General features: G+C 53.1%; 1 protein-coding gene across 1 annotated transcript; it reads left to right on the forward strand.

Annotated features, from left to right (window-relative positions):
• The first annotated feature begins 16,449 nt into the window (after window positions 1-16,449).
• Window positions 16,450-20,308, forward strand: LOC105700795 (P-selectin). The gene is made up of 3 exons (XM_012426962.1): window positions 16,450-17,391; window positions 17,565-17,805; window positions 18,077-20,308. The coding sequence occupies exons 1-3, from the start codon at window positions 16,450-16,452 to the stop codon at window positions 20,131-20,133; spliced, it is 3,240 nt and encodes a 1,079-aa protein (XP_012282385.1). The 3' UTR covers window positions 20,134-20,308.
• The last annotated feature ends 4,370 nt before the right edge of the window (window positions 20,309-24,678 follow it).

Raw genomic sequence — 24,678 nt, forward strand, 5'->3', positions numbered from 1 at the left:
TGGTGCCTAAAACTGGATGTAGTAGCGGTTTTGGTGTCGGAGGAACCTTTCCGGTGCTTCAGCGGGGGGAATTAGTATTGGTGGACCTCAGGATTTTCAGGGGACCTACCCCGAGTCTCGGGGAGTCTCGAGACCCCCATAGAACGTCGTCGCCGAGTCGAATCGTCGATTTCACGGGGACCGATGCGGCTTTTGCGGCCTTCTCCGCCCACGAAGCTAAGCTGGACCCGAATTTTACAATGTCCTTCGTTAAATTTCGCCCAGCTGTCCTGGGTGTCGCGGGGAGAAAAACGGCGACTGAGACGGCGCTGCAATTCGTCATTTAACATTAATAAAGCGACATGGCTTAATTCATCTCGGAGGAATATTTAAATTTTACGTGGATGTTCTTTAGAAGTTCCCATCGTTGGCGAGGGAATTTTATCCCGTTCGTGGTTGGAACGGCTTGAATTGATACGATTTATTGAAAGCGACTCGTGGGATGCAGCTCCGGTATCTTGTTATGTGGAAGGACTTTCGAGGGAACCCGATTCCCCAAATTCTTTCCTGAAGGAATATGGGTAACGGCAGATGACGGGCAGCCCGATTAGATTCGGTCTCGGCAGAATGGGGCCCGATGCCCGGGACCGTCACGGATTTCGAATCGGCATTCAGCCGATTTCCGTGCACCTTGGAAACGGTGATTTCACTTCTGTAAACGGCATACCCCAAGTTTGGTTTATCTCCATTATTCGCGTCTCTCGTGGATTCACTCTGGTCGTTAGCAGATGCGACTCGTGATTCGTCCGAGGCTTGTCATCTTTCACGGTCCACGAGAGTTCTTGCGAGAGTTCTTTTGAAGCCAGCCATAATGCCGGTCGCACACAACATTTATGGCACGGCATCTTCGGGTCATAGAGAAGAAACGGTGGCTCATTTATGCCGGAGAAAAATTTCTCGCTCGTCCTTGAGCGTAAGAATCTGTTCGGTGAACAGATTCGCGAGATCCTGACGACGCCACAAACAATCGCTGCTCCGAAAAGTGGCCAAACGGGAGCTGGGGCTACACGGTTGCGGCCTTGGAAAATCTTGCTACAGTTGCAACCGTGAAGATTTCCGGAAAAGTGGACAGTTTTACGAGGTGACCTCGGAACGGGGATGTACTTTGGTATACGGCCTGATCAGTATGGATTGTCCTCCGGCATCCGGGGACAATCCCTACACGCCTGGGACGACGTTTCCGGGAGACCTTACGCAACTTTATTGCGGTCCAGTCGCGGAGATGAATCCCGAAAAAAAATAATATCTTTACGAGGGTCCCTCAAGGGGCCTGGAAAAAACCTCCGAGGCTTTCCGAGCAATCTCGAGCTGCCATATTTTAAGAACGCAGACGGCTGGAACGCAGACAGCAGTCCGGAAGAGATTCCTCCGAGGCTCATCGAGGGCAGCAGCGGAACATTGGTTTGTTTGCGGACCTCCTAACGTTCTTGCCCATATTTCTGCTCATAAATACACCAGACCGTGGCCAAAATATGACAGGTCCTCTTCTTGTTCCCAGAGCCCGAGAATCACCGAAATGGCCTCGCAAGGAGCCTCGTTGAAAAGCGGTTCCCCGGAAGTCGGCCATTTTGCCAATCTTCCTTAGCACGATCAGGCCCTGAACGTTTCTTTCTCAATTTTGCGGGATTCGATTCCACTCGGCGAAATCCTGGAAAAGAGGTAGCGGAAAGTCAGAAAATCCAGGTCCACTTTCGGGGACATCGAATGGCAGCTTTCGGACTCACCCGAAGTTAACGGTAACTCTTAGGATACTGTCAAAGGGTTAATCCGACGACCGCGAGCTTACCGCAAACACCGTAAATCTCGGCTCGCGTCTTACGGTGCTCGAAACCGCATCAGCCGAGTGTGGCTTAAGGATAACGAACCCAATCCTCGGCGCCGTAAATGGCCGGGATGAATCTCGCCGTGTTTACGATTGGAAGACACCACGGAGTCACCGAAGATCCGCGAAATTTCCCTCCAGACCAGCCGTAAAGGCCTCATCCGGGCGAAATCATTCGTACCACTCTGCCGAGTTACGTCTTCATAAAGTTCCAAGGATTACGGTGCGTTCTGGAGCGCCGTCGTAAAATGGCCGACCGTTCCAAGGCCCTCTGGCACGTCCGCGGGGGGTCACGGAACGTCCGAACGGCGCAAAGAATTTCCGCACCTCCGCGAAAAATCTGCACTTATAAGGATGAATTTATCGGAGGAAATCCACATTGCCACTGGCTCTGCGACCCGATATAATTTAGGGGGAGATTATTCTCTGAAATACTTCAGCTGCGACCCCCTCGGTCGGGCGTTGAGGTCTCTGAAGTCGCCGCGATGCCTCCCGTCCGGGACGGCTCGCACGCGATACACGCCGCATGCGGCGAAACGGCATCCGAAGCGCCGGGTGATATACGAGCACCTTGAAATTGGATAATTTGAAATTGAAATTGCGACACGGGTCGCGACTGGCCCTCTTCGGCTTCCTCGGCTTCTTCGGCGCGTCTGCTCTTTTTGCGGTTGTAAGTAAGGCGGGCGGCCATTGTTCCGTGGCCGCGTATCGCGGGAAACAAATGACCGCGCGTATAAAGACGATGGCAAAAACCCTCGGCTTACTTCGTTAAAACTAATGTATGTCACCATTATTTTTAATCACGTAAAAAGGACAAGAAATCTTACATCCGAGGATCGGGACTTTCCTCGGACGATTTTTAATTCTCCGGTAAGCGTTAAGCTCGCGACGCTTTTTCGCCCGGGATGATTTTGCGCGGCGCATAATTCTGCGCAGAAAAAGAGGGAGATCCGAGGGGGAGAGGGGAGAAAATGAGAAAGGGCGGGTCGGCAGAAAGCGCGCATCGAAAATTCCTGCCAGCTTCAGCTCGGCTCGGACGCGTGCAGCGAGATGCGTGCACGAACGCTGCAATTATACGGTAAATTACTAATTGACACGCTAATTAGCGATCCGACGAGGTTTCCTTAATAAAGCCGTGCCCACCCACCGCGCAATCAATTTCTACTCGGCCAAATTGGAAATCCGTTTTTGCAGCCGGGATTCCTTGGCCGTCTGTTTACGTCTCCATTAGCGACTGCGTGGGTGCAGGCACGCTAGGCAAATTCTCGCCAAAGACGTTCCTCGTGACAAATGTACGGATTCGACTCTTTGTCTCTTTTTTTCCACATCTATTCCGTAAAAGATCCAGTGGAGTCAATATTTCTTCTCCTGAGGTCTCAGCCGATCGGTTAACGTCCATCGTTGGGGTCAGGGGTTGCGCGGTATCATCGTTTCGATCCTAACCTAACTTTCCCGCTTCCCTCGCTGGTTCTCTCGGTTTCGTGGCGGAAGAGGCAGGAAGAGCGAAAGCTCGGCGAAATCGGCGAGTGTTTTGCAAAGGCGATCGCGATCTCGCGTGCGGCTCGGGCGCCTTGGCGAACGAGAGGACCGATAAATCTCAATTTGGACGTTTCGCCCGAGCGAGTGTAGACGGCGCTCTCTTTTCGGCCAGGTGCACCATGCAAGCGCATCGTGTACGTGCCGTTACGGGGGCGTCGCATTCACTTCACTTTTTTTCACGGAGCGAGGTTCTCCGAGCGAATGCGGGAACATTCAGAGAGATCCTCGCTATTGGCGGGGGCGATGCGCATTTGCATCGGGCCGTCCAATTTTTTGTTCCCCACGTGGGGATCGATATGGCCGGGGCCTTGATCGCTCCATTCAATGAGAGGCTGGAAGAAAGGCCCGAGCAAAAAACCCCGGCGAAATTGCTCGGAGATGGAGCTGCGGAACGCGCGATTTGGGGGCGTTGTTACTTTTGGGCCTTCTCGAGTGACCCCCCGGGGTCCGGCGTTGTCCGACATGTGTTGGCGGCCTTCTATCGATGGGCGGTTCGATCGGGACCGTTTTCAAGGAACGGTTTCGCCGCTTCTCGACCACCGACACGTCGTAAAAGAGCGCGAAGATGCCGCGATAGCGCGCTGCGCGTTGCAGCTGTTGCACCGTGATAGCAAGAAGGGTTAACGCCGCTCGGAGCTCTTCGCGTAAGACATATGGTGTGGCCGTGACTTTTCGCAGACGCGAAATCGCAGAACTGCCATTGCGAGCATTAAAAACTGTTGATAACTATTTTACGATAGTTACCGGTGACGCGGTTTGGAATCATGTTTTGGGGAGGAACAAAGGACCATCCGGATCGATGATGGACCATCCAGTGCTCAGGAACCACCTAAATCACGGCCGATGTCCGCGGACAACAATGCACGTCATTCGCATCCATCTTATTAACGGATGTTAATCGCGTCTTCAGCGACGCGTCGTTCAAGCATTACTTCGGCGACCACCTCGGCGAGCATTGTTCAGCAGACCTAAGCGAACGGGGCCCAACCGAACCCACCCTTGCTGGCCGCCTACCCGGCCGGCTGCCTCTCTTGTAATAAGATACCCGCCATCTTCGTATGTAAATGCCAGCCATTCGTTACGTTCCCGGCTGAATGATTGGACCTTTGCGGGAACCCTTTCACGAGCCCTTCCTTCTCGAAAAGTGACGCGGTGGGTCTTTCGAGGGAATTCGCGAAGGGCCCGATGCTCGACGTCGAAGCTATCGGCGACATTAGCGAGAATCGTCCCTTTCAACCTGTCTAGCTAGTTGCCGTTGTCAGGAACAGGTGCGAGCTAGCTCGTGGGCGTAGTTGGGTTCTACAGGTCCGACAACTACGGAGACGAACTCTGATCCCACATATGTTACCTCGAAGACCTTAGGTAGGCTCGATACGCACATCTTCCGGTGGACCAAGAACCGGCAGGACGCACGGAATTTACGTTCCTTGAAATGGCCCCGAGTTACGTTACGTCAAAGCGAGGACATGCCGAATGCGCCTGGGAACATCAGCTCCCAGGCGACGATTAGGTGCACCTCGTAAAAACGGGGACCAGAAGACTTCTGGTGGACAGGGACGAGGAGGAGGCGCGGACACGTCTGGACCCCTGCGGGGATCCTCGAGTAAGTCCGCCATTTTACTCGGACACGTCACGAGTGCGCCCACGGATGGTCCAGCGCACCATAAGTTTATGGGGTTCGGGACCGAGCAGCTGCCCATGCCGACACCCCCGCAATCCGATATTCAAATTAGCAGACGGTACCCCTTTGACTCCACGGCCAGTTCTGCAAAGTCTGTAACGAGGACGAAGATCTCAATTGCGAGGAGTCGCTCGAAAGGCTATTTTGACCGGGGACGAGGTATTCCCCCAGAGATGAACAAAATCGGTCTCGGTTTTGCAGTCTTTCGATTTTTGCGAGACCGATTTTACTCGTCGCTGGTTCCTCCTGGCCGAGGGTAAAAACCGACCAGGACGACTAGTCCGTGCGGTCTGATTCATATCGTTGATCACGCAAATAGAAATAAAAGGGCGACCGTTCCGCTTACCGGGCTTGATGTCGGCTGTATCGAAGCCTGCTAATCCGCGTTTAACGCGGATCCGAGGACGTTTACGAGGCACGATAGGTGTTAGCTAGAGCACTCAAGAGGTGTTAGGTTCGCTTGGGTGGTCCGCAGGTTCCCGGGGATTAATCGGCGTCGTCCTCGAGACGCGATATAAATTGGGCTGCGAGCTCGCCCAGGACTTTCGCTTAGGATTATAAATGCCTGGTCCTTCGGTTCTTAACGTCCTCGTAGATGGATATCTCGGGTTTCGTCGAAGAATCGCTCTTAGCCCCGTTCCGAGTCGACTTTGATCGAGCTCGCCGACCCACCGCAAGTCTCGCGGATATTGCTCCGAAATGGAACTTGACACCTGGTTGACGACCGCGAGGATTTCTCAGGTTGAACCTGAGCAGTTGAGAAATCGAATCGCGGGACAAATCGTAGAATCGACATCGTCTCGTTCGTTTTATTCGATTGCCGGCAGGGTGGCCGACGGAGACGCCGCTTTAGTGCTTTTAGCGGGGCCTCCGGCGCGATCGGACTCGGCCATAAAGTCGCGGCCTGTGCGCGACCGACGCGACCGCCGCGACATGCCGCGGGACAGAGACCGGAGTCGTAGGTACAACATCGGGCGGACGATGCGACATGCGCGACATAAGCGACATGCGCCCTTGCGCACCGTGTCCGACAAATGACACGGACCCGTCGTGTGTGGTCTCACCTGCGTGGGTGTTTCTCGCCAAGAGCAGGGCCGTATCTCGGGTCGGGACGTTCCGGACCTTGTGGTCCACTCGGGACCAAGGTTGCCCGATCGCTCCTCGCGATAGGACCCCTCCAAGGTAGCCAAGGAACGCTTTCCATGCGCGGACCATCCTGGGAAATCGACGCGACCAACAACGGGAGCGACGAAACGTGCACGGAATGCCTCCACGCTATCCCTACCGATCATGGTGCCCGACACGTTGTTTATTTTTATTTTTTTTCCGAACACGTGTACGAGTGTTAGATACATTGTTAGATTCATTGGGTGGATTGTTCATTTCGCATGTAGAGCGTTAGAAATTTTTGATCCCTGGTGTCGTCGTCGCGGTGATGGTCGAACAGGTTCGCCTCTTGCGAGCCGATCGTTCGCGGCCTGTCGGATTCTGCCGGAACAGGGGTTTGGCTTTTTACGGCGGTGTTTATAACACCTAGCACGATCCGATAAAGGGGTCGTGGCTGCTATCGAAGACGTTCGCCGAGGGGAGAGTTTACGAGCGCCTCTCGGCACTTCCACCAGCACTTGGCCGACACTTTGCCGGCGTCTACTCCGAGGACTTGTCGAATCGCTCGCCTCCGCCAATAAAATCTCCCGCGTCCTATCAGCGGCGCGGCCACTATTGAAAAGTCGTAACAATAAAATATTCAAATGAGCGCCGAACACGAGTGCTCTCAACGCCCAACAAACGTTTCTACCGCGGAAGCCGGCTTCGTCGCCGACCGATTGCGCATTTAATCGCTCATAAAGACGCTCTTTTTACGCGACCAGTACCACCGGTCGCACGTGAGAATGGGTCGAATCCTGAGTTTCCAGCGTCATAGAGCCCGTCTTTGATCATGGTATCCGAGCAGGAAGCCACCTGACCCTCGTCAACTTCGGTTTCTATTTCTTTTAATTAACTATTTATATCGGAGAGAAATGGCCATCGCTATGGAACACGATGCATTAGACGGAAAGGGAATAATCGGGGTCCCTCGATGAGTTCTCGGGATTCCGGCATAAAAGGCATTAGGCCGAATGGTGGTCCATGGTCGAGAGGAGCTGATAGACCCAATCTTTATGGTCCCGACTTTTGGGAGTGCACGGTGTCCTCCAGGCACCTGTCTTCTTTTGGACACGTCCGAGTGTTGCCAGGAGGATGCCACTCGTATGCGCGGCATGTACGTCCGTCGACGATGGTCCCCTTCTCGATATCGTTGATGAGGTAACCGGCTAGAGGGCCTTATAGGGTAGCCCCGGACACGACGAGCCCTCGTGTGTCATTCTACGTACACGAATGGTCGTCAACCAAGTGTAAGGTGATGCAGTGTCCTAGACACTGTCCTGGGGAACCGGAAATGAAATCCAGCATTCAAAGATCCACCCTCGGAACAGAGGAGCACCTGAAATTAGACCCTCCTTCCAAGACGACTGTAGAACGACCAAGGGCAGGTTCTCCGGGCAGTTTTTTTCATTTTACGTCCCGGTTTATGTCTAGGGACGCGGGGAACGTCTAGGGTACGCCTTCGGAATGAAAAAATGGTACATGGCCGGGTATATACGCGAGTAGATATGTGCCTTCCACGTCGAAGGCCCGCGAAGTCGGCGGCGCAAAGACGCAAGGCCTCGGAACAAAAGTGTTTGCTCGCGCAATTTGCGGTCGGTGGGCATCCCGAGGCAGCGAATTTCAATTACGAGCTTTCCGGGGGAGCTTGGGGGCAACTTTGAAATTCGGTAGCTCCCTTAAGAGCGCCTCTCGGTAATGAAACATTCACGGCGCACCGCAAATTGCTCCTCGCCTCGGTCGCCGCGGCAAGAAGCCAAATGTTTTCGACCACCTACTTATTTTTTACCCCGGCGAATGGTATGCGTTCTGCCGCAATCTCCTGTGCAATTATTGGTTTTGGCGGCGGCCAATTTCGCGCGATGGAAATACTCTCCGGGATTCTGAATCCCTTGTCGGGAGAAAGCGGTGCCCGGTCCATCTACCGGTCGTTCCTTGCTCCGGCGGTTCGGCCGCCATTTTGTTTTTCTCCGGGCGTCTTCTTAGGAAAACGGTTACGCAGCCAGGAAATTGTTCCACCGATTGTCGGCGTTGGTAGACCAGAAACCGGCGCGCCTTCTCCGGATCGACATTCGCCACATTATCGGCAAATGAGTTTAATCGCCGACCCGGTTTCTTGTATTTTCGGACCCTCGGTGCAGGTGCCAGGTGTCTTCCCCTGGACCGCTAATTACAGCAGTACTCGTTAAGCGGTGTCAAGCCCGAGGAATCCTCTAACGAACCGGGACTTTCCATTCCACCGTCGGAATCTTTCCCTCCACCTTCCACCATTCGTGGAAGCGAGTTCCCTGGAGCCCCATCAGCAGCATCCAGGAAATGGCGCCAAGTTCCATCCGTTCACCAAAATTACCCCGGTATTAAGATTTCGATTAGACGAAAGGACTTCTGTACTTCGAATTACCATTATATCCTGATGCCGGAGGTACATCTTTGTCGGTCAGTCCTGACCGCTACCGCAGAGTGTCCATCGCCGATGGTCCCCTCGGCAGTGTGCGGAGCAGCACATAAGTCCGTGTCCGCGAGGAGAGACAAGGAGAACGCCGTGCAATATGAGAAGGGGTAACGCCATGAGGAGTGAGAAGGAAAGGCAGAGAAAGATCGGGAGGGGGGAGGAGAAGCCGCAGAGAAAAGAGTGGAGGGCAACGGGTCGGCGCGTGGGCGGCCGCAGGCGGAACGCGCGTCCGAGGGAGGAAGAGGGAATCATTCGGGATTCTCGAAGCTGTAGAGAGATGCCGAAGACGGTGAGAGCGAGAGGCCGCGCGCGTGTACTCACGGGTGCACGTGTGTTGGTCCGCCTGCACGCGTAACGATGGAGAGGGACATGGACGAAGAGCGTGGGGAGCCCCATGGTGGGGGCGCGCATGGGAAAGGATGAGCCTCTCTCCTCTCGGAATAAGACGAGTTTTATATGACGCGGTAGTTTATGCTCGTGGGTTTTATCTGATCGAATTGCCACCGGTGCAGATTTCGCAATAAATTAGGTCGAGGTGTAATTAAAAGGGTTGTCCGGATCCGCGACGTCCTCTCCTAGCGTTCTCCCCGGAACGGGAGAGGGTGGTCCATGGGATGCTGTGGAGCAGAATGAGCTAACCTAAAATTCAGACTGAACGTCGTTAGAATTTTTTGTAACGAGTAAGTGGTGGATGCTGAATTATTCTGGGTTGTAATGATCCAGTGGGGGTGACTTAGGTCTGAATTATATCAGAATGAGATCAGAATTACATCTCAGGGAAAGTTCTCATCGTGGTCTCTGACCCGGTCGCTCCTTATCCCGTAAGTCCAGGCTCTCCTGGAAGCGATCCCCTTGTCTCCTCTCGGGGGCTCTCGTCGGGGATCTCCTTCGGAGATAACCCTTATAAACTGGAGCATTAGTAAGGCGCGGAGCAGCCTCGAGAGAAGAGGAGAGTATCTCTGGATCTACACGTTGCGAGGGGCGCAAAGGCGTTCCACAATGAGGTCCGGTACATAAACCATATCTGCATCTCGGCTCGTGAGCGTGTGGGATCGCGCAGTGTGGCTGTGTCGGGCAGAGATGCAGACGAGCCGCCCTGGCCGAGTAATGTCCGACTATCTGCACCCTGGCATCGCGTACTTTCTCTGAGAAGGGGCAGGAACCCCTAAACTAACCAGTCGCAGACTTCGGAGCCCAACTGGACCCGTTGCGTGCTCACTTTCCTTTCATTCAGATTCCACCATAAAGTTACCACTTCGATTCGAGATTCACCCTTCCTCGGATCTCTCGAGTAGGGTGGCGAGGTCTCTTGCCAAAAGAGTCAGTTTATTGAGCGGAATCGGGGGTGTCGCACAGTGCGATTAAGTTGTATCAAATCCGTGATCGAGGGTCCCCCTGGAGCGCGAATCGCAGGGCCATAAACGTCGGATCCTGGTGTTTCCCATAATCTATGGGGTGGAGCCCAGGAACCGAGTCCGGAGCTAAAAGCCAGCTCTTGGGGTTCCAGGTGCAAGGTGACGTTCCGCGATAACTCCTCCAGCTTTATGTTGCGGGAGGTTTATGTACTTTATGCGACTCGCTGAAGAACGATCATGATCCTCCTTGCTCCGGACTCGGTCCGAGTTCTTATTCGAAGCCTGCCCATGCATTATGACGGAGCGGCGCTGATATGTGCCCGATCTGCCGCGGCATACATATTAACAAAAAGAGTAACCGCGGGCGTTATTAACTTTGTACCCTCGCGGAAACGCTAGCTCCGGAAAAAAAAAAAAAACCGCACCTCGGGTTGCATACCACTCGAGGCAATCCTCCATGAAGGAGGATGGATCGCGTGCCGATTTCTTTGAGGTGAAAGCAGTCTTCTAGAGAGCCCTCGTCGGCGGGCCAACGATAGGTGCGATAAATGCAATTATTTACGGTCGATCGGGAAGACTCGAACGGCCGCAAGCCCGTCGATCGACACCATCGATCGAGCCGATCAGATTGGACCGACTGGATTGGTCCGCTCGAATTTTAAGCAGATTATCGCTCCAGTGGGTTCCTCCTTGCGAAATCAGTGCACGCCTTCCAAGAGCGTTCTCCCGGCTAACCCCTTCATTATCGGCAGGCAGATTTCGCACCGAGTTCCCCAGTTAATTGTACATCTGATTAAATCGGAACACACTGCTCAATAGTCCGAGTGCTGGCTACCGCTGGAGTGCCGATCGGCAATCGACCGAAATTCGTCGACTGTGCGTGGATTTGTTTTTAATTAAATATCTTGGCAGCTAATTTCGAAAGCCTTGATCATTTTGGAAGTGGAAATCATCTTAACGGATCCTTCGTAATTCGAATCTCTTCGGAGGATGTTGGGCTGGGTTGGTGCAGCTCCTCGCGAGGTGGTCATCGCGACTCGCGAATGAAGTCTTCCTTGTCGACGGCGGTTGGCGTCACGTAGCTCGGTACACGTGGCTCAAGACACCGGGTTGCGTCGACTCGAAAAAAGCAAAACGCGCGGGATAAAACGAAAAGGAAAGAGAATAACACGCGACATCAAACGCGGGCGGCGCGCCGGAGCGGAGAGCTCCGACCAGCCGACCGGAGAGAGAAAGAAGGACGGACTGACCGCCTTCGGTTGGAATAAAATGAAATTAATCTGGGATCCCGGCAGGGGTCGGCGGCTCTTCTGTCTCGCGGTTTATAATAAATAAATCGACGGCCCAGCCCCCGTGGTGTCCCAATTAATTCCGTCCATCGGGCCCAGACCGCGTTTTCGGTCCAGCGCCATCCTTCTAGCCGTTTCCGACCTCGCGGATTTGAAGATTAAAATTTTACTCCGAGTAGCCTAAACAGTCTACTTGGAGTAAATTGCCTATTTAGGCTACTTAGACTTAGTCGAAGGTTTACACCTAGGACCCAGGTTTCCATCTACCGACACCTCGTTTTTGACGTGCGGGAGAAAGCCCTGAAAATAATTGACCGGAGGAAATGAAGCTGGATCCATCTCTACGGATTGTCTAGTGAGTTCTATCCTATCATTATGTGAACCCTGGACCCTCCCACGAGCGGAGCAACCTGGACAGGTTCGAACCGACCCTGACCTGTGCAGGATGCTGCACCTTCACGCCAGCAACCCAATTTCGGTCTTACATCTTCTATGACGGGTTCTTGTTCTCTCCTGAACTCGTTCTCGGATCTGAACTAGGCTGTTCCAAGGTACTTCCAGGTCGAGGTGGCCGTTTGATTCCCTTTGTAAAATCGTACTCCTCTTCGTGGGCGACTCATGTGGCAGGTGCAGGGTCCGTATAAGGTTAAAGGGTGATTCGACTCTCTCCTCGACTCGCTCGCGCCTCGCCCAATTTTCGAGAGGAGTTATTAAGAACGCCCACGCTTATTCGGAAACCCGATTTGGTTTCTGCTTATATGGGGGGTTTCCTTCGAGACATGCTCCGAGGAGAAACTCCCGTTGCGAATGATCTTCGTTGCTGGCATCTTAGACCGTGATGTCAGCAAAACGACACAAGACCTAGTGCTGATGGATCACAATGGCTAAAGGTGCAGGCTCTTCCCTTCACCGAGATGTATTTCCATTTGGAATTCAATTCCGTGTTTTCCCTTTCTATCGCACAGTTTGAGCTCTCACTGATATCGCCGTCGATTTTTGCCAAGTCAGGTCAATGACTAATGGGCGGTGCTGGCAGGAGTATTATAGGAGTACCGATTGCCCCATGGGGTATGGGACTCCCTGGTGCCCCAAGAACAGCATATACCCGCAGACCAGAAACCGTGTTCCTTTAATTGGAATCTTCGAGCCGAATCACAGCTCCGGGATAGATGCGCTACGAAAAATATAATGGTCTCTGAAATCAGCCAAACGCTCTTCTTGGAAGGTGTCTGCAAGGTATCCTCAGGTTCTGGTCATATTCAGTTTGATAAATTATTCTTCTCCTGTCCTGTCCTAAGTGTCCGGTGATTGCGGTGATGTGTCCACGAGTCTAATCACCTGTTTCCTCTGCGGACGGGACGCACCGCGTGTCCCAAAATTTCGATGGGTGTCTCACAATGGGTGGAAGAAGTCGACAGTGAAATAAACGTCAAGCCGAATGGGCTGCGGATGTTTTATGGAGTGTCGGAACTTCCGAGAGTTCAGGTGTCGTCGATCGATCGAGCGACACACGTGTCGGCCGGAAACGGAAATGCGCTGTGGGAACGCGAGGAGCCAAAAGTGACTTGAGACGGGCCTAATGACTGGCATGTAAATGCGGAATGTACGCCAAGGCGAGGTGACACTTGTAAATGAGAACATCGTTATGAGAATGAACCGTGCATGGCCGCGGTACGAGTGAGAATTCGGGAATGGAATGGAACGTTCCGGGAAATTGGATGTCACCCTGATCAGCCTGCTATTGTGTACCGAGTAAACCTATCCAAGTCACTTGTTTGATATTGTCGACAGGCGGGAGGAAATGGCGACCTAGCGACCTATTTGAGATCTCAAGCGAAGGCTTGGAGTCCTAGGTCCAGCAGATTGGATTCGGTCATGCCACACACAAGGTTGCATGACGCAGGGCCGTTAAGTTTGGGGTATTCATAAATATTTGATGATCGTCTTTCATTTGGTACCCAGGCACTTCTCGGGGCTCTCTTCGTGCGAAAGATCGATTTTATCGGCGGTCCAATCATTAAAGCCACACTTAATCGTCTGGACCCGCAAAAGGCCTTTCGGCAGGAGCGCGCCCGGTGACGTCTTCGTCCTAGTCCTCCACGGACGGTTTGCGGAGATTGCTTTAGAAGAAGAAGAAGAGATACCTTTCGCAGGGACGCCTCGGAAATGGGATAAAAGCGAACGAAATATGTTTGGATAAAATATACACATAAATTAGCGGTTCGTTCCGAGGAACGGTGGTCGTTAGAGAGGCAGCCCTCCGACACGCGAGACTCGGGTAGATAATCGGACGAGCCTCGTAATATGTTGGGGGCGTGCGAGAATAACGCATTGCTTGAAATATTTAACGAGAAGGTAATTTGGCGGGGTTGTGCCTGCTCGAGCGTGTGGGTGCCGATGGTGGTCGGCATACCGCGAGAATCCCTCGCCATGGTGTCAGCCAGAGGATTCGGAGGTGTTTTATGTATCTCACGCGGCATGGCTGAAACGTACCGCTAGGTGCTCCATCCTCCGGAATGTAACTTATGCTCTTGGCTCTTCGTGGTTCATGCTCGTAAGTTCCGGGGCAAAGAGCGCCTGACGAAGTTACCAGAACCCTGGTGCCCAAAGACACCTGCGATATGGCTGCCAAGTCCTCTGGCCGACTCTCAACCCTTGTTCATGGTGATCGTCCATCCAGCATCCAGACAACCCTATTGGTCAATGGGATAGGCACCTGCGACTGGCTGTCCAGTTCTCGAGCCGACTCTCTTAGACCGTATTCAGCTTCCACACTCTCTACCCTGCAGTAATCTAACTGCTTCATAATAATCGTCCATCCGGACACCGCTTCCGCGCCGCAGCCGCAAGCGACAACTCTCCCCTTGTCTCGTTCCTTGCCCCCTACACATCGCTGCATCCCGCAGGAAAGAGGCGGACTTTACGAAGGCGGCAGGTGCCCGATGAGATTCAATCCTCATTATTTTCTCATCAGTCTTCCGCTCGGCGTTTGCGCCACTCGCGGGAGGATATCTCGCGATACATTATGCGCGCACCTTAAGTATGATTCCGATTGGAGACCTTAAATACTGAAATGAGAGGCGAAATTCAACGCGCGAATTTCAATGAATTTCTCTCTACCTGATAACGTCGAGTCCTCGTGTCCTAAGGACAAATCTTTTTAATAACTGCCACAAAACATCGATATAGGGCCATGCAGAAGGAAGGCAAGTATTGCCATGGCTTTGACGTCATGTTTTATGAAATGGGCTGCAGAGTAGTGACAGCATTACATCCGAGTTCGGGGCTCCATTTTCTTCGGGTGCATTTAAAACGAATTAACGCACGTAAGCAGTCGGTGCAACCTTTTTACATTGTTCGTATTTTTTCTTCCGGCTCGAATTAACGAGCAAGGTGCGGTGGCGGTGCCGTGATTCGCAACCAGCCCGCCGGCGCCAAGAGACGGCTTAATTGCGGATGCTGTACGTAATCCGCATGCTTTCGCTTAATTATAATACCGCGATCTCGAGCTAACCACTTCGCAGCGATGATCCAGTTTCGACTTCGAGTCGCTCGGAAATTCACCCTCGATTTGCCGCCAGCAAAGAGGGCGGCTTTAGGCTCAAAAGTCAGCTTCGCGTCGTTTCGAGATCCCCAGTCAGAAGCGAAGGTCCCTCTGTCGATTCGTCTCATTGTCCGAAGCTTATCCGCCGCTGCAACCGTGGACCACGCACGGAAAGACCTAAGATGCAGAAGGCGACCTTAGACCTCCAGACTATCCGTAATCCTTTCCGGACACTCGTAATGGCTGGCATGGTGAGTTCAATTGCGCCTGAATTGGGTAGGGTGCAGGGAGTGCAGTAAGAGCCGGCTTCGAATGCAACTCACGGCCCTCTGAAAGGAACCGAGATGCACCCGGTGCATGAGCACATCTCGGTAATGATGGCACGGTTCGGACAAAGGCCCTGCCAAACGGGTTAGAGAGATGCCCGGCGCGTATGTAAATGGGGTTATGTGTGAGAGCTTTTTTTGACTCGGTAACAACGCCGAGAAAAAAAAAAGGCCTCCCCTTCGATTGTCAATTTACTTGATAGAGGACGCGGTCCTGAGTTATGTAGACCAAGGAAATCCGCCGTTGAAATAAGCCCGGTCTTCGGATTCTCGAAAGACCAACCCCACTTCTGCCCAATAAGAGATTCGCAATTTGCGATGCAGGAGCCGATCGTGAGACTCGGTCTACTGGGCCACCTTATTTAAATCGGCCGCATCCTTGTTGCAATTTCTCTCCACCGAGTATGGCGGCCGAACTGTCGTTAAAAAGACAATGGCGGACGTGGGTACAGGACCGAGTATCCTGGCAGCGTTAAGCAGGGGGCCAGGCATTGACTGTTGTCCGAAGGAAATTGATCCCAGCCCTTCCCACGAACATTTTTCACCGGCGACTCGCTCGGACCTCGCAAATTGCTGCTTTATTATGCAGATGGCCCTCATGCAAAATTAAATTGAAAAACCGATTCGGAACCTCTTTCGGCGCGAAGGCGCCGCCGGTGCTTGTCTGGCAGTGCGATTTTCTCAAAGTGCTCGGCCCCGAAATTGTACCAGAAAATTAGATCGATAAGAGTGGGTTGCGATCGGAATATGGGTCGGTGCCCCGGTGGGGTACTTTTTAAGAATGGTCTACATGGTTGTTACCCAACGCGCCGGCGCAGACGTCAACCCTGCGCGGTACATTATCCTCTGCGTAGAAAACGTCTGCCATCTGCAGGGGCCTGGGAGAACCGAGAGACGTATTGAACAGCCTCGATGCGCGTACTAGATGCGCCAGTACCGGGAACATCTCAGTGCTCCCAGGACCCAGTGCAGGGCAAAAACCCAGCTAACCCGTAGCCGAGGTCACCGGAAGCATTTTGGGCGGGAAGTCGAAGTTCGGGGCCATCAACGGCGCCTTAAGATGTCGATCAACCATCTTTGAGATGGTCTAGCAGCATCCGAGATGCAGCGGTAGGTGGATTCGCGAGAAAGCTCTCCAGAAGAGGGACGGCAAGAGTGGAAAGCAGAGTTTTTCAGAAAACTCGATGAAGTCGGTCGTGGATTCGACCATTGACCAGATCGAGTAGCCGCTGACCAGTGGAACCGGAACGTCCAGGATGAGGCCCAGCATCATCGTCCTGCTCCTGTGCCTGAGTTCCTTGGTGATGTCGACAGAGTCCAAGCTCCAGAGACAGTCTGCAGGGACCGGGGACGAAGACGAGGACGACTGGAATGACGATGAGGACGACGACGACGACGATGATGACGACGACGACGACGAAGGTGGAGGAAGCTACTCCCAGCCGGAGGTGGACGACGACGGCAGGATCTACAAGAATCCGCGCAACTCCCCCTCGGCAATGTGTCCAAGAGATGAAGAGCAAGCCGAGTTGGTGGGACAGAAGTGCCTCCGGAAGTGCTCGACCGACGAGGACTGCAAAAGCAAGAAGAAGAAGTGCAGGTGCGACGGCGCTTGCGGGATGTCCTGCATAAAGCCGGACCGAGAATGCCCGGAACTCGCGGACGTTGACCACGGGTCACTCATTGTGACCGGTCGTCTGTTTGGTGACCGCGCCCGGTACACCTGCGACCCCGACTTCTTCACCGTGGGGTTGTCCGAGAGGGTTTGCAGAGCCGATGGTCAGTGGTCAGGGAGTACTCCGTCCTGCAAGAAGGACTCCACCTCCTTCTGCTCGGACCCCCCTAAAGTCGGTCACGCTCGGCACAACGCACCCCTGGAACAGACCACCTTCGACCTGGACAACATGGTCCAGTACTTCTGCGAGCACGGATACGCCGCCAGCACTGGTTTTCCCAAGGCGAAGTGTCTGGTCATGGATGGTGCCGCCAGCTGGTTTGGTCCTGACGTTTCCTGTGAACCCCAGAGCTGCGGAGCTCCTGCAAATATCCCCAACGGGTGGCATGCCGGGGAGTGTTACACCTATGATTGCAGGGTGTCCTATCACTGCACCGCCGGGTACGAACTCATCGGCAAGCCGGAGAAGATCTGCCTGTCCGATGGAACTTGGTCGCCAAAGGAGCTGCCTCAGTGTGTCCAGGTAAAGATCGTACTCAAGGGGGCTTTCGAAGACGTTGGTACCGGACTTGATTCCCTCCGGTAAGGTATCCCCGCTCATAGGTGGCACGCCATGATCAGGGTGCAACACTTCACAGCTAGGTCTCATAGTCGCTTGCTTTGACGAACGAAATACATGCACCCGCTTACCTGTAGGTGACCGCGGTCCAGTGCCCTGCCCCGGAAAACCCGCGGAACGGCAAAGCCGTGTACACCTCGTACGCTTACAACTCTATCGTGTCGTACGAGTGCAAATATGGGTACACCATAATGGGCGTCACCACCAGACGCTGCGGAGCCGACCGGCGTTGGACCGGGCAGACTCCGATGTGCAAGGAGATCAATTGCGGATCGCCGGGGATCCTGTACAACGGATGGATCGAGAACATCGAGTCAGGTGATTTGCCGTCAAAGGTTTAGGAGACCCATCGACCGGGTCCGCAACTTTTGGCCCTTTGTCGAGCCGGAAGGTAATGTTGCATATCGGAACGCCGAGACGAAGCAGTTGGGCATCGGGAATTTCGACCAACGCTAGAAGGAAGGTCGCGCTTCCTTAATCTCTTCGCTTCTTGACTTAGCCCATTGGCGATGCAACATTACGGATAGGTGGCCAAGAGTTGCGTGCACCTGTGCCAAGGTAAAAGTCCCCTCCGTTTCACGTGTCGCAGGTACCGGGTTAGGCGCGAGCATCATCTTCAGGTGCAACGAGCACACGAAGCTCGAAGGGAACGCGTCCTCGATCTGCCAGATCGACGGGAAGTGGAGGTACCCTCTCCCGCGTTGTCTAGCTCCTTGCGTGGTCCCTAGGATAGAGAACGGCCATGTGAGCATCGCCAGCAGAGAGCACGACCGCATAAACAACGTGACCGTGGTCGAGCACGGCGAGAGGCTCATCGTGGAGTGTATCTCCAACTACGAGTTCGCGGCCAACAGCACCCCGGTGGTCTGCAACAACGGCACCTGGTCCATCGTCCCCGTTTGTTCTCCAGCTAGGTGCAAGCAGATGCCGAAGGCTCCGAAGAACGGGATGGTGATCGCCCCTAAGACCGACCACGGCATGAGGGCGGTCTTCAAGTGCAAGGATGGCTTTGAGATCGTTCACTCCACCGGTCCCGGAAATACAACTAGCAAGTACGTCGAGTGTCGATATGGCAACTGGACGGGAGACATTCCCCATTGCGTGGAGGTATACTGCCCCTTCCCTGGGTATGTCACCAATGGTAAGGTACTGCTTGTCGGCAACATGGGTGTCTACGACTACCGGCCCTATGTCAAGAAGATCGTCAACAATAAACAGATCATGTACGACTGCGACAAGGGCTACGTCTTGAGCGAGGGGCCACCTGGAGCTACTTGTATCGGCGGTAGCTGGAGCCCACGGGAGCTGCCCAAATGTACCCCTGGTCAGCATCCAAGGCTACGTTGGAGCAAACGACGACGTCGTTCTGCTCCAACGTCGCTACCGCCGGTGACAAGTATGAGTTCTCGGGTCAGGCGTTACAACGAGTTCGTCGATTTGTTCAGAAGACTCGTTCATAGGATCCTGCACGTTTTGCAGAACAAGAAGGGACACGGCCATTCGGACCACCACCGCAGAAACAGCACTCGAGACTGGGCTGGTGGGAAACGTTCGCACCGTAGAAACGAGGTACCCGGGTCCCGAGATTGGGACGAAAAGATGATAGACTCCTTGAAGGCCTTGTCCAGGAAGCTGGAACGCATAGACTCCAGACAAGCCAACGGAACACGTCAGGAACCGGACGCGAATTCCAGTATACCCGAATTGTTTTACTCGATAAAGGAGAACTTCTATCGCGTCGATTTGGAAGACCATGAGAATGGTACCATAGATGACGAGCCGCAGTTCTCCGCTAAGGATCGAAGGGAGATCACCAAGCTAGGGAAGACGTTCTTGAGGATCCTGGGATTCTACTGCAAGCCTGCTGGTTGGAAAGAAATTGGACAGAACATTTGGAGAGGACACAGACGTCGAGACGGTTCCGGAGCTGGTGATGGGCACCACAAGGGGCACAAGGAGGAGGGCAGAAAACATAAACCCAAGGGTTACTACAGAGGATTTTATGAATTCATCAGCAACTACGTCAACGACAAGCTTTCCATGTTGGAGGCCCAGAACGCGACCGAGGAGCTGATGAGAAAGATGAACATCGACAAGTTCACCGTTCGAAACGGGACCACGTTCACCATTGGGCAGGTGTATGCGCTGTTCAAGCATATCATAGAAAATAAGCTGAATTTGACCAAGCCCAGGATCGAGGAGGGAACTACCACCACGGAGTCGAGTGTCGAGACCACTTCAGGGTTGAACAACGAGATCTCACAGACCGATAATGCGGATGGAGTGCCGAAGCATCGAGGAAAAAGGATTCGCGAGACGCCGGAGGAAAATCTACCGGTGTCGATCCAGAAGAGGAAGTTGCTGTCCATAAACTACCCCCTGAGCAACTCTAAACCCCATAAGATTCAGATTCGCCGAAACTCCAGGAACCCTCGTTATTCTAAATCGAGGCAGTTCACGTTAAACGAACTGGAGGCTCAGCAGCAAAGCCGCTCCAAGAGGTTTCTCCCAGCCATGGAATTGGCGAGTCAAATCTTTCTTAAGGATTTATATCTACACGCGTATGAAGACGAATACAGGGCGAATGTAAAGCGCTCGATTCAGCGCACCTCCACGTCCGCCACGGACAAGCGCAGCACCGGCTGAAAAGCCTTTAGCCATTTAATGTAATAATTAACCCAATGTGATATCATGGTATTTACCGAGTTATCTATAATTACGAATTGGTTTTAGACGAATGTAACTCTGGATACCCACGCACAGTCGTAGTTGATCGCTGCCCCCGTCTGTCCGAGTCGTGCTGTGTATCGCGCATTTTAAAATAAACCTTTTCCATGCAAATCCTTGAAGGAGAGTTCTTTCCATCCCCATGAGTCGCTTGGATTTAATCGGACATTGCTTCTCGACTTTTCTGCCGCTGCCCAACAGGTGCGTCGAGAAAACCAGGAACTGTTAGAGTGTAGAACTTCTAATCGGCTCTGTCGACACTTTACACGTGGTAGCTCCTTGCTGGACGATTGTACGGTTAGGACTTAAGATCGACGCTGAAGGCGCTAAATGATGCTAAAGATGAAGACTCGCGAGACCAATGGTGATGAAGGTGCCTGAGGCTGCTCCGATGAGGCCTAGTTCCTAGTCGGCAGTTAGCACGGTCATGTAGACTCGAGTTAACTGGTGCTAACTCGGGCACTAACGACATACCCCGGTATTAATACCCGATATTAGTCAGTCCTCCTCGAAGCGTCCATCCCGGCTGATGCCATCACGTCCACCGCCTCGGCATCTCGCTGGAGCCTCAACATCCCCAAAATCCGAGCGACATTACCAATTTTTTTAATTTTACCTTTTAAAGCAAACGGTAAATCATAGGTTGACGTCAGAAGTTTACTACTGATACTGTCGCCAAGTTTTGGCTCTCAGGGGGGTCGTCGTTTCAGCCATCAGCCATTTAGAGATAGATTAGGCAACTTTAGAGTCGCGGTATTGACGTCCAAAGTGTTCCATAATGAGTTTGAGTTGGAGAGTTAGTCGACCTCCTGTCGTTTGGCTGGTCGGAATGAGTTTAGTGACGTTCCCGTAGGTGGTCCTGTGCCCTCCTGCCACTTAGCTCGTTCCTGCTCCGAGGCATTCCTTTTCCGCCGCTCTGTAATCAGCAGTGCGCTGTGCGCATTAACACCGAGGGCGCCAAGAACACGTGCGCTTTTAACGCCACGATTTTCAATAATGTTGAAACACGACGGGCCATCGCTCGAAATTTAAAATAATGGCTGCCTCGCAGCCAGCTGTTTGGAGCAGCTTTGACGAGCGGCGGGACCCATCGTTAGCGTAGCCATTGCAAGGACCAATGATTTTATCCCCGTGAAATCCTACTTTTTAGTATCAGGAATCGTGATAGGGAACGTCGACATCGTTAAGGGAATGATCATGCATTAGGATCCAGCGACACATGGATGCTGGACGATGGTGGGGCGGTAGGTACCACCAGGACATGTCGGGAAGGTGTTATCGACACTCTCCGGGATTTATTTACGGGATTTATGAGAGTCCCTCCAAATAAGGTGTTCGCACCTTGCTGCCTCGGCAAGTCGTGTTTGCGGCTATCCCGCAAACGACGGTTTTCGCGCCTCTTCGGCCCGTTTAAGGCCCGGGCCGAGGATGCCGATTACGAGCCTCGGGTCGATTTCAATAACGAGTTTCCAGCGAATGGCTAAGTAATCTCAAGGGAATCGACCGGTGTGCTCCCGTCACCTCAAGTTGTAGGTTCGTCAATGGCGTGTCAGCCCCATAAAGCAAAAGCTGATCAGGATAAATATCACCTTGGTCACCTTCTGGTTGTCAGGTCCCCTGATCGGGCATCCAGATAGAGGGCTGGAGTCTAACTTAGTACCCTACATAGGTGTACTTAGGTGCACGCATGCAAGGAATGCTGGGTGAAATAAGGCACGCTCGGAAAGAAGGGGCCCCGTTAACAGGGCGCCTTGTAATCGATTAAGTGGCTGGTACGTCCGAGAGGCCTCCCCGTCACCTTAATTATTTCGTCATGCGGCTACTTAAGAAGAAGGATTTGCAAATGACGGCGAACACGAGTTAATCAAATGCGCGCCGAGTTAAGGGATCGGCCCTGATGGGGACCAGACCTTAATTGCCACATTTATTTAAACCCGTTTCCTGATACGAGGGCCGCACGCTCGTAAAACGCTGACTGTAAATTCTTACCCGGATGGGAGAGCGCCGCTCGTTAAGGGTCCATCGGAGCTCAAATATGGGACGGGATCGCGATTTCGCGCACGAGGCGAGAACTGAAAAAAAAAAAGAAAAAAAAAATGAAAAGATTCCGGTAGTCCTGGCCTTGTGCCAGTCCACTCTCTGGGGAACCTAGGCATTCCAGATTCCCCTGGAAGTCTGCTTGGAACCTTCCTCACCGGTGACCCAAAATATTAGGACCATCGAGAGACCTCGCGCCAGATTGCGCTCTATCAGGCCCACTTGAATTAGGATTCCTTCATCTTTGGGGAGAAAAATGGTTCGCCATTCGAAGGAGATTTAAGGTGATTTTGAATGGTTCCTAACGACTTCGGGCCTCGTCACGCGGCATCGCGTGTGTGTTCGCATCGGCAAATAATGTGGACTCATGCTGGGACCTGGGCTTGATGCAACTGTATGCTGCAGATAACGTCCACCTACGTAGGCTTCGCTTCGTTACACCTTTACGAATGATGAAGGCCTTTCGTCTTTACGAATCGTTGACTCCGGTACCCCGTAGCGTAGAAGTCCACCTACGGGACCACATCGTGACGAGGCTCTTCGATGGGGGGAGCCCAACGTGGGCGGTAATTCGGGGGTTGCCAAGCCGTGCAATCCGACTCCACGTTCCAGAAGATAATGTACTATCTGCAAACATGGAGATAACGTGCAATCCAGCAACCTGCAGATAACACAACTTCTGGGTAACCTTCGACCTGAATTTTTTAAGGGACCAAGCCCAGGACCGATTTTGCTCTCCACTGTAAATGAGCATTAAAAAATGGTACAGGGAACAGAGCAGATGCAAGCTACGAGGATAGCTACCAGCTGCACTCATCCTATCACGATTCAGGAATAGAGCGAAGGTGCAACTCGTTCCATCAATACGGACGTTGCCCGTTGATCCAGCGATCGGTTTCTCCTCCTGGAAGGAGAGGAGGCGCGCTTCTCCTTGTTCAGTTCGAGGATTTACCCAATAACGAGAGGAGAGACCGAAATAATTGCTGCCGGTCGAGCCTGAGTCTTCCTCCTGTGGGACGTTTGAATGATCGAACACTCGATACTCGAAGTACTCGGATGTACTTGCAATAAGTGGAAGAAAAAGTGGAGAAAGCGGTCGATCCTCTTGAATCCTCTATCTTTTGCCTTCCGTGGAATTTCTCTCGAAACGAAGACGTGTACTTTGCACGAAAGGGCGCCATCTTGGACTAGCTCTACTTAGAGCGGAGGAATCACGAGCTACTCCAGACTAGGTACTCCAGTAGTGGTGCACTTAGTGCTGCCAGGCCCTTTTAAGCTGGTCTCTCGGCTCTTTCACGAAGGGGGTCTCTTCTCGTTGCTGGATCGCGAAGAGGAGCACCTGCCATGACTCACCGGGTGGCTCCCCCGCAAAACTTGACCGGATTACAAAGACTTAAATACCGGTCGGCGAATACGGTCCCAGGGATGTATAACCTGGTCCTCCAGGTCCCCCGCTCCTCGGCGAACCGTGAAAAGAAATCGCCATCGCGAAGGGATTAGCGATTTGCTCAAGTTATGGCCCGTAAAAATCGCAAATCCTCGAATCCTCGAAGGGATTCGGGGGTCGTCGTTCTCCGGACCAAGAGGATCCATTTGGCCTCGTCTCCGTCCTTTTGGTCCCTCGATAATTCGGCCTCCCCTCGCATAATTCCCCAACACTGCTCGATAACCGGCACGGTAGCGTAATTAAGACCTCTCCCAAGGTAGAACCATGCTTGCGGAATTTTACGAGGGCTCCTACTCGCCATCTTATATTTACATCGACCGTCTTAGACCAGTCGCAAAGAGGTTGTCAAGAACTGTTTTTAGACGGCGACGTCTGGAAGCGATTCCGGTGGGTCATCAGCGATGTAAGTGTTAAGGGTGCTGGGGCACAATCCGCAGATAATATACGTATATCCCGTGAAGTTGATGTACGTTCGGCGGGGGCCGAGCAATGAGATCAAGTCCGATTACACCCCCGCGTACTGGGCATGCCCATTACAACTACTGTTAAGCGGCAGCTGGTTCGATGCGTGTTCAACGTGCGACCAGCACTCGCAGCGGTTGATGAACAGATAGAAGAGATATTTAATAAGATTTATGAGCTCCTGGTAAGAGCCTGAGGCCTCTTGTCATTCTCTGGAGGACCTTGGCCACTCGCGAAGGGAACCTCGAGGCGCCCACGTGCACGAGTCCGCGAGTCCCTTGCTGGGCTCGCCATGGCGATTTTCCTCGCCATGGCGGGCCCAAGGGATTCCTCGGCACGGTCTCGGAGGTCGTAAATCACCGTCTGCGCGACAATTAAGTCGCTCGCAAGAGCGAATAGGTCCGCGTGTCTATCAAGGGAGTGAATCGCGCGAACCACCTGCCGGAGCGTGACCCGACGCATACGTGACCCCAGGCTTGGCGCATGCCAGAGTCTCTTCTTTCTGCCTCATCTCGGCT

This window comes from Orussus abietinus, unplaced genomic scaffold, assembly GCF_000612105.2.
Source record: "Orussus abietinus isolate OABI.00-Male unplaced genomic scaffold, Oabi_2.0 scaffold9, whole genome shotgun sequence".
NCBI lineage: Eukaryota > Metazoa > Arthropoda > Insecta > Hymenoptera > Orussidae > Orussus > Orussus abietinus.

Excerpts from the sequence above, each read along its gene's own strand:
- LOC105700795 (XM_012426962.1), top strand. The coding sequence starts at position 16,450 with ATGAGGCCCAGCATCATCGTCCTGCTCCTGTGCCTGAGTTCCTTGGTG. Across the intron at positions 17,392-17,564 it reads AGCTGCCTCAGTGTGTCCAG|GTGACCGCGGTCCAGTGCCC; the intron begins GTAAAGATCGTA and ends GCTTACCTGTAG. Across the intron at positions 17,806-18,076 it reads GATCGAGAACATCGAGTCAG|GTACCGGGTTAGGCGCGAGC; the intron begins GTGATTTGCCGT and ends CACGTGTCGCAG.